This window comes from Chroicocephalus ridibundus, chromosome 2 (genome assembly GCF_963924245.1).
Source record: "Chroicocephalus ridibundus chromosome 2, bChrRid1.1, whole genome shotgun sequence".
Lineage (NCBI taxonomy): Eukaryota > Metazoa > Chordata > Aves > Charadriiformes > Laridae > Chroicocephalus > Chroicocephalus ridibundus.
In genome coordinates, this window is record NC_086285.1 from 164,841,765 (window position 1) to 164,862,474 (window position 20,710).

General features: G+C 38.6%; 1 protein-coding gene across 11 annotated transcripts in view; it reads right to left on the reverse strand.

Annotated features, from left to right (window-relative positions):
• The window catches only part of PTK2 (protein tyrosine kinase 2), a 222,768-nt gene that overhangs the window by 36,902 nt on the left and 165,156 nt on the right, over positions 1-20,710 (reverse strand). For 6 of the 11 annotated variants that reach the window (XM_063327608.1, XM_063327605.1, XM_063327606.1 and 3 more), the window contains 10 exons: positions 20,043-20,060; positions 16,052-16,108; positions 14,588-14,608; positions 13,430-13,527; positions 9,800-9,884; positions 7,140-7,240; positions 5,747-5,862; positions 4,102-4,202; positions 2,846-2,935; positions 1,314-1,518 (listed from right to left, as the gene is read on the reverse strand). In XM_063327608.1, coding sequence (XP_063183678.1) covers positions 1,314-1,518; positions 2,846-2,935; positions 4,102-4,202; positions 5,747-5,862; positions 7,140-7,240; positions 9,800-9,884; positions 13,430-13,527; positions 14,588-14,608; positions 16,052-16,108; positions 20,043-20,060 — 892 coding nt within the window. The remainder of the gene's footprint in view (positions 1-1,313; positions 1,519-2,845; positions 2,936-4,101; positions 4,203-5,746; positions 5,863-7,139; positions 7,241-9,799; positions 9,885-13,429; positions 13,528-14,587; positions 14,609-16,051; positions 16,109-20,042; positions 20,061-20,710) is intronic. The other 5 variants (XM_063327599.1, XM_063327602.1, XM_063327603.1 and 2 more) reach the window with 3 other exon arrangements.

Below are 20,710 nucleotides of genomic sequence, written 5' to 3' on the forward strand. Positions count from 1 at the left end.
TACAATGTGACTGCACATTAAAAAGAATCCTATTCTTCCAGAGCCAAAAAAAGAAAAAAAAAAGCCAGTTCCCACCTATTACCCAAATCACACAACCGCGTCATGTCTTTTCCTTGCAATCCCTACCAGGATTCCTTCCTTTGCAGTTAACTCCACACAGTCAATAGCGTAAGTTCTTTGTGAGAAGGGCTCCGTCAGCCTCTATCTATGTAAATTCTTAGTCTACCCAGGAGCTCCCAGAGTAACAGATGGCGGAATCATGCGACATTTTTAAGAAACAGGAAAAAACTTAAAGGTAGCTAAGTTATCCATACAGCTACTCCGAAACAGCATCATAATTATATTAAAATCGTCCTTTTTTAAAAACCACCTATGAATTATGTTGTACCATGAACAAGTGACAATGATCTTACGAAAATAAAACATGCCCAAAAGCACAACTTTGGAAGAAGACATAAGATAAAACTGAAGAATTTGGCAATGAATTACAACAAATGCAAGAGTGGATTTACAGCATACAATACCTAGATATTGTCTGAAGTTTATATTGACTTAGGCAAAATAGATAAAGTCCCATGAAGTCCCAAAGCTGGTCACAAATATCAAATGTGTCTACACGATACAGCAGTGATGTTTCAAAGATTAAATATCACTCCCACTTTGTGGCTGGTGAAATGGAGATATGGAGGCTGGAATAAATTATTGCAGAATAACTAGGGTGTGAATTCAGACTGGTCTCAAAAGTGCGTGCTCACATTTATTCCAAGACAAACATCAGGTAGACCATATCCTGGTTTACAAAGGGCAAAGGAATTTCTAGTTAATGACGTTGCATTTAGTGCAGGATCTGCAATTGCACAGACACAGCTGCCACAGGGCAGCTAGTCTGCTACATATGTTATAACGGCACTCACCTGATGGTTCATTTATTTAAGCAAGGATACATTTCTACCCCAAAACCGAACACTGCACCTTTGACTAGGTAATCACTCTTAAATTCTTTCTACCTCCCTCCCCAAGAATTGTAGCATACATAGCTAAAATTATAAACAGATTGCTAGTAAAATATGAGGGTTTTCTTGGGAGAGAAAGGTGAGTCATATTTACAGTTATTTGAATTTCTTGCCTAGTCTAATTTTCTCCAACAGATAAGGTCCAGATTTCCAAGAGTACCAACAACCTGGCCTTATGAAGATAAAACTTAACACACTCTGTCTTGCATTTTCAATGGAAAGAATATACTGTAACAGAAGATACAGTGAAAAATAAATGCTTCTGAAGAAGGAAACGACCTTTCAGAAGTATAACCCTACCTGAGTTGTGCTTTAAGTTCAGTAAATCTGGGTCGTCTGCTAGGGTCGTACGCCCAGCACTTGGTCATAAGGCTGTAGAGGGTGGGAGGGCAGTTTGGAGGCATTGGGAGCCGCTCACCGTTCTCGATTCGCCCAATCACATCATTATTCTTCACTCCTTGGAAGGGCTTTACCCCATGCATTAGGATCTCCCACATACACACACCTGAGAAACACACACACAAAAACGTTTTCCCCAGCGTGAGCAAACAAAATAACCCATTAAAAAAGAAACAAACCCCAATTTTGCAGAACCAAACAACGCGATTTCTTCTGAAATGTGTAGCTGGGGAATCAGTTTGACTTACCGGCTGGCAGCAGAGAGGAGTGATGTGCGGTAGGATTACGCACGCGGGATCAACCTGAGCTATTTATGAGGAAGCATGACCCACAGCTGGCTCATGGCAGCCCGGCTTCACATTTCACTACCTTTTACCTATTGTAAATCAGAACGGTTGCTCATATTCAAATCTACCCTTTTACGAAGTAGCATGAGCTGTGTTTGCTTTTCCCTTTGACTAGTTCCAACGGGCTTGTTTGGACACGTAGAGTGTATTATCACTGTGAGGGTGTTTCAACGCTGGCATCAATCCAATTTTTTTTGTGCTGAAACTAGGTAATAAAACAGTTTCTGCTGAAACTGTGTTAAAAGCACAAAGGGAAAAGTGGTCTGTCAGTTTAGAATTGGCCAGAATGTTCCACAGACTTCATTTTTCTAACTCTGTACTAGTTTTCTTCAACCTATTACAAACCTGCTAAAATTCACATGCCCTTCACTTAAAACATTCAAATTTTATTTTGTAAAAAGGGTGAACCCTTACTCGTTTGTCTTGCTCTTATTTCAAGCCTCATCATCTTTGCTCCCTTACGCAGCCTGTCTTTGCTCTGTCCATCCAGACCAGCAGTCTGGACCAGTTTGAGTACAGGCGATCAGATTCATATAGAAACTTGCATATTTAGGAAAAAAGGCTTCAGGATATTCCCATTTACCCTTATTCTTACTCAGCTTCTGGTCATGTTTTGTAAGCTAGCAGGAACTACGACAGACAAATTAAGTGGGAACTTAGCATTAAATATCTGGAAGCGGGACATGATGTAGGCTGATCTATTCACTAAGCAAGGAAGCAGGCACATCACCGTAAAAGAAGTAGTGAAAATATAAAATAGAAACAGAAACAACAACGGTATATCAAAAAGAAATCAGAAGGAAAAACGACAGTAAAAAAAATCATCTCCGTTATGACTATGACCTAATTTCCTTGTACCTTCATTTCTGGCGGCTTCTTACTAGAGGCGAAAAGGCACGTGAAACTTTAGGCTTACTAAGTAGAAAAAGGAAAGAAAAATAGAGAGATGGAAAATGTGCTGGAAGAAAATGGATTTTCAGAAAGTCCGGTAAAACCAGTGCCAAATATCTGGAAATTATTCATTTACAGTAGTTAAAATAAAACATCAAGACACTTGAGAAACCCCACCGTTCGGTACTCACTTACCAAACATCCACACATCGCTCGCTGAGGTAAACCGTCGGAAGTTGATTGACTCTGGAGCCATCCATTTAATAGGTAATTTTCCTTTGGAAGCTATTGGGAAGGCAAGAGAAGGCAGGTTTTTATTCCTACCACTGAGCTCAAACACAGATTTTGTTCCTCTAGACAGAGAGAAGAGCAGCACTTCGCCTAAATATTCGGACTGATTGAGCTCTTGCAAGTTTTAAGTTAATTCTTATTTCAAGATGCAACTATTGCGGTTAAGAAGGTACCGGTATGAAATCCGAAACAGTCACAAAATCTCAGCAAGGGAGTAGGTGTTGTTAAATGATTCATCAAAAAAAAGGGTCGGTTGTTTGGCCTTACATAAAACAGAAAAAAGAACCAACAAAACCACAATAATTCCCCAAACCTCCCAATAAAGCCCCCGATAACAAACCCCAAAAGCACAAGAAATGATCATGTCAGAAAGCATTCCTCCTCTCCTCTCAGCAATTAAACTGACGGTATGTAGCTCACAGCGATATGAGACAAATGAAACAAGGAAACATAATAAGTGTAAGGGGACAGATAAAGGCTATATTAAAATATATGTCTGGAACTAGAAATACACTGAAGATCAGATTTATGGTTTCACAATATACACCAGATACAAAATGCTCCTGTTGGTACCCTACAAGCATTCTCTCCTCTCCTGCTGAGTTTCCCATCTATCAGGCACTGCAGGACACCTCACAGCTGCTGGAGCCACTTAAGACCAGCGTTCCATCCAAAATGGGGGGAAAAATAGGCTTCAAAGACTTTTTTGTACTGAACCTCCCTAGTCCAGCGGCATGTGAAGTACGCAGCACGCAGCGACAGCACAAACTCAAAATTTAACCATAGGTAACCTTGGGCTCATTGTAGACTATATTATGCCATGAACATGAATATTATCTCAAATAAGCCTTAAATGTGGGTAATCTTCTAAAAATTGTTAAGAAAAGCACTATAAGCTTATCCTTAAAAATGCAATTTTACCTACACATGAATTTCCTACTTTTTGCAACTTAAATCAGACCTTGTGAACCTTCTCCCTAAGCGTACCCGTAGGAATTTACTGTCATCTATTAAATTGTTTAATAGCTTGCCTTTTTATACACGTACAACGGCTAGACCAAGAAAATCTGGTTAATTCCTTTTGACAACAAAAGGATCGCTATTGTGGAGGCATTTGTGTTCTAAGAGGCCTGCAAGAAAGATGCAGAGTGTCAACTTACCTTTATAGTAAGTACTGTCTTCCATGTATCGGGATAAACCGAAGTCACCTAATTTCACACAGTCAGTGGCAGACACCAGCACGTTTCTAGCAGCAATGTCCCTGCCAAACAGAGGAGATATTATTTCTAGTAATTAAGAAAATTGAAGTGGTGAAATAATATTTGGAAAAAAGTTATTAAAACCCAGAAGTATCAAACAACTTTGAGCGGACTGAATTATTTTTCTAGTCATGCTTTGGGTGTGCATGTACAGGAAAAGATAACTACGTATTTGTCTACTGATTCTGAGAAGTTTGCAGAGATGCTGCAGTACGTTTGATCCTTATGCGTAACAGCTGTCGTCTGAAAGTACAACCATCCGCGTCAACATGAGAGGAAAAAGTTTTATTCTTCATCTATTTAAATGTCACAGGCTAAAAGTTTTTAGCAATTAGAGTTGGTGGAAAAAAGAAAATCTGCCTCCAGCCCCTGCAAAAGTAAGGAATTGGTTTAAGATCTCAGTCCTGTAAGAGGCTTCCTAATAAGGAGCTCGGTTTTTGGCGATGCCACAAGGATGATGAAAAGACTCGAGCATTTTTCTCCCACACTTTCCCAGGTGAGACGGCCCCGCCGCATGTGTCTGTTGATTCTGGATTTCAGCAGGTTGACTAAGTATGGACAGATTTAGCTTTGAGCAGGGAAGTAAGTTCAGCAAACAGCACTGCTGCTTTCCCCCGTTTCAGTACAGCATGAACAAGTTCTGTTTCGAAATTTCATTGCTAGAGTTAAAATAAACAGCAACTTGGCCAAAATTCAAGTGTCTTTAACAATTTTAAGGGTCTGTTATTTACAATGTTTTTATATACATATCTATGTATATAGACATACCTAATACTTACATATACCTGTGTTTGTATGTACAATGCATACAACACACATAATTTGAACGTAAGTATTTAAAAACAAATAAAATGCTGAAGTTCAAAATTAAATGGTACAGGATAATTGGAGTGCTGTGAACTTTTAACTGCATACAGGAAGAGGCTAAAGCCAGTCTCTTCTCCCTAGTAGGCTCATGTAAAATTCAAAACGCACCTAGAAGGAAATTTAGGCTCACTTTCTGATTAAGCAAGTACTTGTGTTTTATAAATATTTTGTTTTCTCTGTTCTTCACTTAAGAAGGTGGCGGCCCCTTGTTTTGCTTTGCTGTATTTGGAAGATTGCAGTTGACTCGCAGCTTTAAAAAATATTGTAACCGCAAAGCAACAACTCGGCTGAAAGCCATTCTGATTAAAATCCGGCACCCTCCCCGAGTCAATCCTGGCGTGGGCCAGCAGGTGTCACTCTTGAAAAGGGTGTAAATTTGGTGACAGCATTTAAAAAAACCATGACATACTAACATGGAGACTGCCATAAAAGAGGTAAGTGGATTTTAAGAGTTTGAAAGTATCGCTGCTACACATTCATGCTAAATCAAGTAAAAGAAACACAAAAGAAAGGTTTCAAAGAATCCAATTACGTGTTGTAAGCGTTTTCTCTTCGCTTGAGCAAGTGTATCTAATAGCCAGGATACTGCCAGTCAAAAATCTAAGCTCGTATTCCCATAGATTTCAAGTCGTTATGTATAAAAATACACTCGTACACATATATAGGTATAAAATCTTACCTATGTACAAATCTTTTGCTCTCTAAGTAGGCGAGTGCTGTGCTAAGCTGGTGAGCGTAGAGTATCAGAGAGGCCAGATCCAAGCTGTATTTTCTTACTTGCAAAAATGATCTCAACTTTTTGCACCAAGAAGGAAAAAAAGGAGACAAGTTAGGATGAAAAAACAATGAATGTGAACAAGGCACATCTCAAATTGTAAAGTTCCTTAATGTTCCTTTAAGTTCCTTCCTTAAGACTGGATGAGAAAAGAAAATGACTTTCCATGAAGAAGTCTGACTCGGCGTTAAATTCAAGCAGGTTTTTTCTACATGAAAACCATTAGTCAAAGAAACAAACAAAAATCTGTGCATTGTGTGCAGGCTCTGTGTGAAGACTGAGAGCATCTGCTGCCGCTGTTCCAGAGTAAAGCACTTGTGGACTTCTTATGCATTCTTCCCTTGAGAACTGCGCGCATTTCTGGCCAAAATAATTTCAGAACAAAACCGTACACACAACAACCCGAACACCAATTAGATCAGCACTTTTTTGGAAGCATTAATTTTAATCTACATTTGCTACAACAACTGGATATAGCTCAGAGTGGCCAATATCAACGCAGAATTTTTAAAGGCTTCCTAGTAGAAGGCAGTTAAGACCTAATGGAAGGTGGCACTGGAGTCACCTTAGAAATTAAAACACGGCTTTGGCAAGTGATTTGGGCACTGGAAAGGAAATCTGTCAGTTTTTGACACAAAATGACTTCTCCACTACAGGTTTTTCTGCCTTTTTTTTTTCCCTTGGACAACATATCGCAGTTTGGTAATTACAAGGACTGCTTTGCAATGCAACGCAGTATTACTTCAGCTCACACTTTCAGAAACATGTAGCTCAAAAAAACGAAATTATTATAAAACCTGAGAGCTAGTTTTGTTAAAACCACTGATCCAAAAGACATAATAATAGGAAAGTCATCTCCTCTAGGGTCTCTGCTGCAGAAGTTGTACAGAAAAAACCCCAAAGAAATTCAGTGTTCCAAGGGAAAACGCAGTATTATTCAGTAAGGATAAAAGATGTACCACATAATTTCACTTCTCAAAGGTATGTTTGCAGATGCTGTTTAAATGCTATTGCATTATCATCATCTTGACCCAGGTCATGCTCTCACTCTGGAACAGTAACTGAAGTTCTCTGAAAACAATGACTGAATGACTTTGGTATGAGCTAATGCAGTTCCCTCCGTGGAGGAGTTTGGTCAAATTCTGACACTCCTGTTTCTGAGTCCATGATTCTACAAAAAAGTATGATATCACGTTTGAGGAGAGCGCCTTTGCTGAGAAGTGGTTTTTTAGTCTTTTGTAAAGGTATCTGTGAGCTTAAAGAGACAAGACCAAAGTTGTACCAGGATTTTTCATACCTCTCCAAGCGTACAGAGCTCCATGATTATCCAAACTGGGTTCTCTGTAATAACTCCAATGAGCTTCACAATGTGAGGATGATCAAACTGACGCATTGTTACTGAAAGGAAAAGAAACGAGACAGTGTGTTACACAAAACCTTTTTTTTTAAATAAAAACAAAAAAGTCACTCAAGAAGCATTTAGTCTAGGACCAGAAAATATAATCACAGTTCTGCGGGACTTGAAACAACTGCCTGGAAGCAATAACGTCTGGTCATTTAATGTTCCGCATTTAAGTATGAAACACTGCATGCTTTAGTAAACTGCTGTGGAAGGTGCAAGTCAAGTCAGGTTCTCTGGCTCTTCTGCCCTGGCTGAGCATAACATAAATTAACATAATGACCTATTAATCCAGTGCATGACCAATTAACCTGTGCCTTCCTATCGGAAGAGGAGGAAGGAGAAAACGGTACGTACAATTCAATGTCTGAGAAAAACGTGTATCAGTTTATGACATCGACAAGAATCTCATTTAATCATTGTGTTCACATCTCATTTTATTTTCCATGGACTTAATTAACTTTTCAGTCTCAGCAGTGCAGTCACAGTGTATTTTATGCAGTAAGGCATACAAATCACGGAATCATATAAAGGTTTGGGTTGGAAGAGACCTTAAAGATCACCCAGTTCAAACCCCCCTGCCCTGGGCAGGGACACCTCCCACCAGACCAGGCTGCTCAAAGCCCCGTCCAGCCTGGCCTTGAACCCCTCCAGGGATGGGGCAGCCACAGCTTCTCTGGGCAACCTGGGCCAGCGTCTCACCACCCTCACGGTCAAGAATTTCTTCCTAATATCTAATCTAGATCTCCCCTCTTTTAGTTTAAAACCGTTACCCCTCATCCTACCACTACACTCCCTGATCAAGAGTCCCTCCCCATTTCTCCCGTAGGCCCCCTTTAGTTACTGGAAGGGGCTGTAAGGTCTCCCCGGAGCCTTCTCTTCTCCAGGCTGAACCCCCCCAGCTCTCTCAGCCTGTCCTCACAGCAGAGGGGCTCCAGCCCTCGGATCATCTTTGTGGCCTCCTCTGGACCTGCTCCAACAGGTCCATGTCCTTCTTGTGCTGAGGCCCCCAGAGCTGGAGGCAGCACTGCAGGGGGGTCTCAGCAGAGCGGAGCAGAGGGGCAGAATCCCCTCCCTCACCCTGCTGGCCACGCTGCTGGGGATGCAGCCCAGGATGCGGTTGGCTTTCTAGGCCGCCAGTGTACATTGCTGGCTCATATTCAGTTTTTAATCCACCAGTAGCCCCAAGTGCTTCTCCTCAGGGCTGTTCTCAATCCACTCATCACCCAATCTGTATGTGTGCTGGGGCCTTGTTGAACCTCATGAGATTCGCACAGTCCCACTCCTCACGCCTGCCAAGGTCCCTCTTGATGACATCCCTTCCCTCCAGAGTATCACCCAACTCTGCCTCTCCAGATGTTGGATTTGGGCCTTTTGAAGAATGCTGTTAAAAACTAGGAGTCAGTATCTTCTGAGAGAGTTTGCAATCTGAACCCAAACAAGAGAAAGGTAACAGATAGGAATTAAAATTAAAAAAAAAAAAAAAAAAAAAAAAAAAGGAAAGAAGAAATGGCAAAACTATTAAATCAAAATTGAAAAGCACTATTTATCTGTCTACGACGTTGGCATTTCCTAATCTGTCAAGCTCAAAGCACAATAAGGAGCATTCAGTGAGCAATTATTTTTCTACATTGTTAAGAGACAGCAGCCTACCTTCGACTGCTAAGTTATTACTATACACGATGGTATTTACTTTTCCAACAGCCAGAAATGTAATGGAAAAAAATTATAGTAATTTAAGAAAAATCTGACATCCCAAACCAAGAAGCCATTAACTGTGAACACAGCTTTTCTGAACAATTAGAAAAAATATCCTTGAACAAAGGAAGAGTGAATAAAAGTATACTGTAACATCTGTCCACAACCAAATAATTTAGTGATATAATACAATACCTTCACAAGATTTATAGATATACAATAGTAGAGGATAACAGGCAAAAGTTAAGGCCTAAGTCTCATATTTTAATGTGCTTACAAAACCAAACAGCAAAGAAATCAGTAACTACAACATTCTTATAGTTGTTTTCTGTTCGTATTCACCTCAACAAAAAGCCTTCCTCCAGGTATGAAATGTACAGTTTGGGGAATGCAATATTTCTGGGCAATTAGGTAGAAAATTGGTTTTTAATTCTGAATTTTCAAAACAGATCTCTCTTAGACACATCATTTTTAGCACCTTCGTTAACAAAGACAACCACCTGACCTTCTAAAGCAATAAACTGAAACAAGTGCTGAGTTTTTTTTTTTAATTCATTAAGGAGGAAGAAGGAAATAGAGGATCAGATCTTTAATATTCCAAAACTGTTTCTGAAGCCTTGCAGGAGTCAGATATCACAGTTCAGTTCAGAAAAATCAAAAAACTCACATATAATCATATACATGGGCAATGGAAGGACGTAAAGCGGTCTTCCTGGCACACATTGTAGGAGAGAAAAAGGTCATGCGACATATTAATAACGAGATTTACATTAGTGGCAGAAGTTTCTGGCACAGATGGCTGCAGTCTTTGCTAGGAATGGTTACAGAAGCTACCCAAAAATAAGTATTTTAATACTCACAGGCTTCTTGTAAGAATTTTTCTCTAACGCTGTCTGAGGTGCAGTTTTTACACGTTTTGATTGCAACAGCCATAGCTGGATTTTCCTGAAAGACATTATTGAGAAATAACTGAAATACAGCCCACCAAAAGCCAAGCCTGTCAAAATTCGAGCAAAAATGCTTTAGAGAAAAAGACCATTAACTAAAATATCTTTAGTTAAGACATTACATTTTGAAAGCTTCAGTGTTGAAATATTATTATAATCAAGACACCTAGTGTACAACGTTTACATCTAATGCCCCATGGAAATATTCAATCTGTTTTAAACTATGTTAAATCGTACAGAAATTATGTCAAAAGATAGTAAGCTTAACTGAATAGTACTGTAAACTTTTTGTGTCATTGAGGATGGTAAACTCTTGTCGATATTTAGCAAAAGCAGAGGAAACAGGCAGATACATGCCTAAAACCACACTTGGCTTACGCAAGTAAGCAACCTGGAAAGCCGAATAAAGGACTTTTTGTGGCTCTTGCAGGGCAAAGACCGGCTACAAGTTTGAACTCAAACTACAAAGGAAAGTAAAATAAAGATTTTGCATATTGGCTTCACAATCAGTTATATCAAGGGCTTAAAAGTGAGTTCAACACAGAACACACGTATTCAAAATCAGGAACAGATTTTACCTCCTGATTGCTTATCCTCTGAATACTGAAAAACGAGGAGCGCCCGGACAGCCCAAAGGAGGCCTCTGAGCTCCGGCGGCATCTTTCATCTTCTCTTGCTTTGGTGTTTTTCGAATACCCTTTCCATAAGTTACAGACAAGCGTTTTTCTCCTGAAAAGAAGCTTTAGGTGTTCGAGCTTCACTAGCGTTCAAAACGCCACGACTTACTTAGAAAATGGTATTTTTACAACACAGTGTATCCCCACGGCACCACGCGGTGCTCAGATGTTCACCCATACAAGTTCTTAATGCCTTGAAAGCAGCCGAAGTGTTTTAAAATTAAGCTTCTACATTGGCTATAGGCCTGCTCGAGGGCTAGTAGGCCTTCCTTCCACCTGGGAAACTGGGAATTGTGCATTGTTTAATGGGAAGGTTACACATTAACCTTTCCCCAGAAGGCTAAAGGGTTAATGTACGTCCTCACTTAGTTCTTAAGTCTCATGCTTGCTCTATTTTAAATCTTTTTTTACAGACAAACAATATGAGATTTAGAATAAGGTTTTTATTTTTCAGGCTTAAATGTCTATTTTCTAAGTTACTCACAACATCGCTCTTCAAGCTGACTTTGCAGGAAAATACTGACTAAAACCTTCTCTCACACGCAAACAGGTAGTTAGAAAAACAGCAGACAGAAAAACAGGTGGTAAACTGAGATGATTTTATTCCCTTCTGAAATCAGGATGCAATAACCAACCCTGGCTGAGACCTCTGGAGACCAGCAAGACCAATCCCTCTCCTGGTGTTGAAGTTTTTGAAACACCTCATAACCGACATGAGCATCAAAAGGAAGAGTTTCAGTGTCTGCAACCAGCAAAGGCTCCAAACATTTTGCAAAATAAATACAGGAGAAGGCCTGAAATCAGGAGTTTGCCGATGTTTTGTTTTCAGATAAGGAGACAAACCAGTGAGGACAGATCAGACTGGCAACACTTCATGTACTGAGCAGCAAATGCTATTTTAAATGACACTTCTGGATTAATCCCACAGTAAATCAGCCTTTAAAGACAGTATCATTTGAATTGCTTACATCTGAGCAATAGGATGCTATACGTACACATACATTTTTCCATTTGGTACCCTATAGATACAGGCTGGCTGTGATATTTCAGGAATACCTGGCAGTAAGCAGCATTTGAGAAGAGGTGGATGCCGCACAGTCACTAGAATAAGAACTTTGCAAGTGCAATGAACAAGGATAAATGAGATTTTTCAGATTCAAACTTCAGGTAGCGGAACAGGAGGTCAGAAATCTTCCGTATGTTTTTGCACGTGAGCTGAATATTTACAAGGATGGAAACGCTATCATGTTATTGTAACTAATCTTTTATCTAGTGTTAAGATTTCTTCCAAAAGTGTAACTTACACTCTGACTAGTACAATAAAATTTAATCATCGTACCTTTCTGTTTTCCCTTCCCACATTCAAGTGTCTTAGACGTAGTAAAATGTTATTAATGAAAGCAATCGGGAGATTGCCATTTAAAAAACTCATACTAGACACAAGATGACTGAATAAAATCTGTTTTCCAATTCAAGAAAAAGAACGGAGAGAGACAGCATATTCCAAACAATAGTCCCTAAGAAAAGGGGACTTTAAGTGGTTTTACAGAGCATTAGATTTATCCACTGTGCCCCAAGTTCAGTGAAATATTACTCCTCAAGTACTCCTGTTAACGTGGACAGGATTAAATGAAAAATAAGAATCTCCCTTCATGCAAAGAATATCAGATGTGCTTTTGTAAATGAAGGTATCGGAATAGACTTCAAACTTGTCTGAAATAGATAGCATTTATCGTTATTTATTTACTTAAATATTGCATTAAAGATTTGTTTATTTAATGCACCGAAACCAGGGCCCTAACCAGCTGTTTCTGCGAAATACCGTTTCTGAAGTCAGAACTAGACTGTTGTCCACATGAATTATTACTTCATCTATCGAAAATCCAGACACTTAATTTCTCCAAATGAGAAATAAATCTTCATTTTACACTTGCAAAATTCGTTTATTATAAGCTCAAAACTGGTTGAAATGAAATAGTTTTCCAGCTTTCTCTTGTTTTTTTCCACAAACTTAATTTTTCATCCATTTAAATGGCAATCTTAATTTTTGTAGCTGCAGTCTAGAAGAAACACATAAGGACCAGTCGAAATTACACAAGTCCCACCAGCCTCATTGGTTTCACTCAGGAGACTTTTGTGCATTGGGGTTTTGCTGGATCAGTGTCCAAGTATTTTCTATCTTTTCTTTCAGGAATAAGTATTAATTTTATTAACACAAGCTTCTTTGGGAGAGATCTGGTGAGATGCGCACTGGAGAAGCAGATGCATGTGTTTAACATTATTGTCCCCCAGGTGTGGGGTACTGATTTCTTCTCTATGTCAGCAGAGAAGTTACATTCGCTAATTCTGACACAGCTGGCAGCTTCTGCACTGAACGCTGAACCTAAACCCAAGTCAGGCTGAACACCAATAAATAATGTTTTTAACTCTGGAAAAGGTTCTAAAGCACTGATTGCTCACTAGGGGAGCGTGGCCAAAGGGACGCATACTCACCATGCTTGGACACACTCAAAATAAAGAAGAAAGTGTATTGCTGGGGTGAAAAGCAACGACTTCTAATTCTGACTCAGCCACTGGCTTTGGGACAGTCCTGAATCATTTATTTGGCTCTTTTGGTTCCTTTCCTGAGCTGTAAGAAAGGGGGATATAGGAGCAGCAAAACTACTCTGGAGCTAGTTTTCTACTTATCTGAAACGTGGGGTATATTCTCTACATGCTGATTATGCAGAAAAATAAATAACAAGGTCAATTTTTATTTTTTCTGGAAGACTCGGACCAAGGCAGCTAAAGAATACATTTATTTTTTATTTTATTTTTTAAATAGAAAGCTTTTGTTGTTTATTTTTATTTCAGAAGTGAGGCTTACCGGACTCATGTAAACTCCTTGGTGTACATCTCCAAACTGTCCTTCACCGATGCAGCGCCCCAGTTCAATTCTCTCCCTTTGAATTTCATAATCTCTGGCTATAAGAATATAACGCACTTAAAATATCAAATTTCTGATGCAGGGCAAAGAAATAATCCAAAAGATACAAAACTCAAAGTAAGTCACTCGAATGTCTCACAGATGAATAACTACAATTAACATTTGCTGCACACCAACCTAGACAAATGCCGTGTACACACAGTGGAAACCTCTTAAACAAATGTTTGACTCCAAGCAATGAAAAAGGAATTGTGAAATCCAATTTGCTAAATTAACTACTACACATTATTTATTTCAACGCAATAGACATAATTGAATCCTTCTCAATTATAGTTAGTAAAAGACAATACAAATAGCCTAGGGCAATACCAATTATATTAAACACAGCCTCAGCGCGCTCATCCCTATATATGTTTAAGAGAACTCCACTATGCGGTATTTTAGATTTTGGAACCATCAAATGAGCCCGGAGAATTTTTAAAGAGGTAACTGCAAGAAAAAAATACAGGAACAAGAGCATGGCAAATAAAGACAAAATGAACGAGCAAAATTTTGAGAGCACTACAACTCTATCAGTGTGTAACTGAAGTAAAATTGAGATGTTTTGTGGACTTACGCAATTTTGTTAATTTAGTGGTTTAACCGACTGCGAATATTACTGATAAAAATGGCTCAGTACTTCAGCAAAACATTTAATCAATTGCAATTGAATCGCTTCATTTGCAATTTAATTTCTAGCAGACACAGAAAAATATTTCAGGAATAGCAGAAAAGCATGTGCAGTATATGTTTTCACCTCTACTTGTATAATTCAGAGAAAAAAAATATAATCAACCAGCTTAGGACACCACGACTGATGATTTTGAGTTCATTAACACTACGGAAATAATGTCATCTAGAGCTGGATAAGAAAGTGATAAATGCCTTTTTAATTTCTTTTTTTTTAAAGTACTGCATTTTCCTCTTTAAAATCCCAAAGCTAACTGGTTTAACTATAAATAAAGAATGTTTATTAAATGAAAGTGAATAGTAAACTTAAAAATTCCACATCATTCCAAACTGCAAGCATACAAGGATGGGTAAAGGGTCTCCTGTTACCTTCATCTATTCCATAGCTTTCTGCAGTGCAATTAAGAGAAAAATCAAACGCTTACTTAGATAAAGTTTCTCAAAATCAAGACAAGGACAAACATTTTTTAACTTTTTTTTTTTTTTTAAAATGAAGAAATATACTGATGCAATTTTAAGTTTACATTAGCAGAAGTCACAGGTCTGTTCTTGTGATCTTTACTGACTCAGTCCTTGGAGAGCTGAACACTTGAGTTCACTTCAACCCGGCAACGCACGTAACGAATTTCACTTCAGCAGCCCATCTCCTGGGCCTGGAACTGAAGGCATACTTAAGAGTTCAGCAGCATCCAAGGCTGGGCCCACAAGTAATTACTTTCATGAGAATTTAAATGAAAATATTAAGGAAAAAAAAAAAACCCACACGAAGTTAATATGTCAAGAAAAAAATATAATTTATCACAGTACTTTCTGATCCTGCAATTATTTCAGTGGAATCATGTAGTGACTTACTGCAAGACATTCAAAACACACTGTTTATTTCTGGAAAACATATATTCTTGCTTTTCAAATATTTATGTTCAAATATATATGTTTTTCAAAACATATATTCTCGCTTTTCAAATATTTTCCACAGTAGCGGAAACTGTGCTGGAAACACGGAGGTGATCATGAAACATTCCTGCCACATGGCAAACTCCAGAAATCCTTGAGGAGATTGATGGTTCTTCAGCAGAACGTGGTACCAGCTTACCACCATCCACCCCTCCTACACTAACGACACCCCACATTTGTGCAGGTCGGCCTATCGACCGATTGTCTACTCCTAGAGAAACCCTTGGCTGCCAAAACACAACTGCAATTTTGCAGACGCAACTTTTAAAATCAGAATACTAGAATTCCATGTTAAATTAGTTAGCCTTGACAGATTAAGATTATATTATAATTCAAATACGCCGTAAAACAAAATCCTTGTGGCCGCTCATGCATCGGTTTTTTGACTTCAAAGATGAAGACTCAGAAGAACTTTGCATTTTTATTTTTGTTCCTGAAGTCTTTCATCTTTAACAAAATTGCATGTGGTACAGATGACTTTCCTCTACCAAGGAATTTGAGAGCAGCAAGTCTGTCCTAGAGCGAGAGTGAGATACAGTTCGACACCGACACACACGAGCTTTACGAATGGTTTGCTCTTATCACAGAAATCTTACCCATTCTTTAAGCGTTGTGTTCAGCATCACAATCAAAAAAATGCACATTTTGAGACATAAAAGGAATTTCACTGTGAAGTCACTGGCAGCAGCAAACCAGAATTTGGTTTTATTTCCTTCAAAACTTGAACTTGAAAAACACCGAATCTAGCAGTTTCCAAAACATCATAAAGAATATTTTCTTTGCGCACATATTACTTAAGGCTGAAAGACAAGATTCAGGCCCTGCTAAACCAAAGAAGCTTTAGGACAGAAAAGTTCCCAGGTTAACTACCGTACTTACTTGATGGCATTGTGTAAGTGTCTTCTTCATCTATAATCTCTGCATAGTCATCTGTCTCTGTAAAGGGAGGAATTGAAGAATTTCGGGAAAAGCAGATGAAAACAATTCTCCAGAACAATATCTCCAATTTATCAAGGCTGATATGTCGCAACCCCCAACCTCGACATTGCTGGGACGCATTTACAGAAGCATGAATAAAAACTTGCTCATGCATAATTTATGGTATGATAATGACCTCAGCGCCAATTATACTACGTCACATAGAAGCATTCATCAAGGAGTAAAATGAAGACTCATTCGTATTCAAAAAAGTTCTGTAACTGAAACCCATCTAAACTGTTGACTCAAAAAGAAAATCTTTTTAACTGCAAATTCCACTGCGGTAAGGAGAAAACATTACTAATGGCTTAAATTGTTTTACTTTCAATAAAGTGTGAATAATAGTTTGCTAGTTTTTAATGTCAAACAGGCAGAACAGCCAGTAAAGATGTTCCAGGGCAGCATCTACCTACTGTCGGTGTGGCAAGGTGAGTTGTTTTCCAGAGTCTTCTACAGCAAAAAGATCGTTTAAGTCACACTCTTGCCTTACACCCATTTTTCTCGCATTAGTCTCATTTTTCCTTGTTTAGTGGAAATTCACCACCAGTTTTGCAGTCAAGAATCAACATCTCATGGACAGTGTTTGAAAACAACCCATTCGCAAAATTTTCAGAAAAAGAACAGTCTATTTCTTCCTCTGTTTAAAACTTATGACTTTTAACGTCATCTGTTCTCAAAGTGGTTTAAATGGTGTCAAGTCACATCAGAAGGTCCTTCTCTTGCTCTAAAGAACTTCCAGCGTGCGTAGGTCATTTCCTAACGGTCAGATAAATTCCTCCGGGGGTCACAAAACCAGTCCACAAGAGTGAGATAATTTTTCACTTCAAGGCCCTTAAATTCCACTCGCCAACTTCAAATGCACAGAGAGAGAGTCTCAAAATTGAGTAATTTTAAATCCAGTATGTGGTTTTCAGGGTTGGTTTCAGGTGACCACATATTGGGCTGCCTCTGAAAGCCGTGAGTTACTCCCCCTTTTTCCCCGTCTGCCCTGGAGCATACATACATCCCTAATACTCCCTGCACCCTGCAGAGGTTCTGAATGGAGAATGGGACAAAGCCACGGTGAGACGGGAAGGAAGGATGGGATGACCCTTTTGGGACAGCCCTCAGGTCAACCAACTTAAGCCAACTCTGAAACCAGAGCAAGGCTCATAAATATTATAGACATACACAAACAAGAGGCTTAATTTTCATACAAACTGCATATTCAACAATTAGGAAACTACAGGTTGCCTATAATCTTTGAAGTTCAACACACTTCAGTGAGTAAACGTAGTTTTATGATCCTAACTTTGTACTACTTAAATAAAATTAAAGCTATTTTTCTTCCAAACTCCTGTAGGAATACACCGTGTCTTGTAAAAACAGAATCAGGAAATTCTATGCCATTTAAATTTTTGCCAGGCCGTTTCTATTTAGGACACAGCAAAACTGAGTCACCTCATGAAAGTTTGATTAATTATAGAGACAGTGCACACTTCCAAACAGGCAGCGTACTCCAGAGGCACTGATCCCTTTCTTGGTATGTTTTTTTCTCCCTAAACTATAAACTAAAGTTTTTGTAGAAAATAAGCCCCGGGTTGATCTAAAAAATAAGCTCCTGTTTGAAAGAAACCGTTAGCACAACACCAATGTGATGGGGATAAATCACTCTGCTTCCTTGTAATATTGTGGTAAGATGTTTTTAACATTTATTTAGTGTGATATATATCAAATGTTGTTACAAGCTAATATTGGAGGACACCAGAAAGTTCTTAATCTATGTAAAAAAAAATGGGCTGAATCAAAGATATCATAAATATATTTGAGATGAATTTTATAAGTCTGGAAGCTAGAATTGGTGCCACACTGGTCTTTAAAAAACCAAAACATTTGTCACACTAGATTATGTGCTTACAAAATGTGATAATGGCTTGGCTTGCTCATCTCTCTGTTTTAAATTAATGAACTTCATTCATAATAAAAGCATTATCAGAACACCACAGAGCACTTCACATGGTTTTGACACATTGCCCAAAACCATCCTGAAACGAAAAGGGTCTTTCAGTAGCCAATCCAAATAAATTAAATGTATGTAATTAACAAAATAAATATTTTTTGTTACACATTTAACACTCTGGAGAGGAGTATATGTAATACGAATTGAGAAAATGATTCCTATACGTGCCTGGCACTGTTTCTGGGAATTAGAGGAAAATTCAATCAAGGCATTATCAGTGATGTGCTCAAAGTGTTTTGCAACAAAGATAACTGACCTCCCTCCCATGCAGCCTTTACCGCACGATTAGAGTCATACCATAGGAGACTATAACCAAGTCTGCTGAGACTATGACCGTGTCTGCTAAGATATTCCAGAACCCATGCGGAGTCCAGAGCAAAGCTCCGCTGGGCAAGGCTCTCCAGGCTGCTCTACGAGGAAGGATGTGCTACACACAGCAGTCTCAAGAGCTGAACACCCACAACAAAGCAGCGATGCCAGGAGACGTTCTATCTTGGAGGCCTTTCCTAAGTCTAGTAAAACTAATATTTACAAATATTAGTTTACTGCTGCTCTCTCGCATATTTTAAAACCAGCACCGAACCTTGTCACCTGTTGGCCAACCTGAGATTGTTCTCGATGGAAATACCAATAGGTCGCTTTTGGACAAAGATACAGCGTTGGTGGTACAGGTGAGCGAGTCCATTTGAGCTTTACTAAATCTGAATGCATTTATTAAACAGTAGGAAAAAAATCCCAGTATATTAAATCCATAAAAACTAATCTATGATTTTAACCACTTCTTTGATATTTCCTTTTCCATGACTTTTCCCTCCACTTATCAGAGACCAGAAGTTATAACAGATGATAAGCACCAATAAAAAGCGATACAGGGTTAGTATCTGACATAAAATTTCTGAATTTATGACAGAAAAAATGCCCTTTGAGTTTGTAACTTTAAAAAAAAAGAGAGAAAATTTAGGTAGAATTACCTTAACATGATTTATATCTCAAGGAGAGGAAGGAGATGACAATTTGTACACCCCCTTTATATTTTACTGACAGGAAGGTCACAAGACATTATCTATTTCTTCTTATCGCCTTCCTTTGCATACTGCTTTTTATGCCCTTTTAGTCCCCCCTATTTGTAAGAATAAAGACACATACACTCCCAGTAGTAGCAGTTTGAATTTTTTCCAACATCAGATGGAATCCTTTAGAAAAACTGCTAAAAACATCTTTAAAAAAAACAAAACCAAAGCCCAACTTGTTTGCAGAAGATAGCAAGTCAATATGTTCTAGGAAAAAGACTTTAAAATTCTGGAAAATTTTAATATTTTGTAAGAAATTTCAAAGTTTTGAAGAAGAACATTAAAATCTGTCTTTAAAATTAGAAGTTTGAGTGGCTAAAACCTGATGAACATTTCATGTATTCAATCTACATTAATCCATCTTGTAGAGCAAGGAGCAGTAGTGGATAACAGAGCACTTTGATGCTACCGTGCCTTTACAGCATCGCTTAGTAGACTCATTTCTCACATGTTACATCCATTATCTCACCCACCGACCAAAAAAAATGTGTGATATAACCATTTCAATCAAGCTGAATGGATGCTCTTGCAAACCTATAAACCTTCTGTGCATCATGCCAGAGCTCTCATTGCAAACGCATGCAACAGCACATCCCTGTGCGTCTGAAATGGTTTTTTTTTTCCTTTTTCAATTCCAGTTTAGCGGAAAGTGTTAGTTGCACAGCTTGTAAAGTACAATATTTATTGGCTAATGTCCAAAGCAGACGGCTTTTTAATATTAAAATCGGTAGGAAATTTATTACTGAAATGTGCATTAAGCAGCATACGGATATAAAGGTTGCATATTGCACGTTAGTAACACACAGACTAGAAAACATATTACCGTCCCCACTAATTTCATCTGCAGATCCAGGTGGCATGCAAGGAAAGAGAAAAACAGAGGGGGAGAGAGAAGGGACAGAGAAGGGGGAGGGGAAAATACACTATTAAATTCATGAGTAATCCAAAAGTATTCAGACTGCAGTTATCTTATATACCTGACTCAAGAGAAACCAGAAAAGTAGCAGAATTTAAGACTTCTCACCTAAAACCCAAGGCACAAAGATATGTTCTAAGAAGTTTGTCAGAGTTAATGACTTTTGAACACAAAATTACACAAAAATTAAATCTGGGAGTGGAACTAGGTTTTTTTAAGGCATTGTTAAGGAATGTCAATTTCTGGTTTTATTTAATGCTTCACTACAAATTAGATCTACAGCCAGATGAGTCAGTTCAATTTGACTTTGCGCATACACTTACGACTTCGGGTAAGTAGCGTTGGTGTCGACCCTTTCAAAGGAAACCGATAGCACTCCTGCGCTATCGCTAAGACACGAGTAAGAAATGGAACCATCTAAGCACGAATTACACAGAGCATACGGCAGTTACACAAAGTTGCAATCTGAACGACTGGCAAAGGGGGCAGCTCTACCGGGAAGATGTTCAAATGAGCACCATATTCTGCATTTACAGCAGCAGCCCTATTGCACACCAATACCCACAGCACAAGCT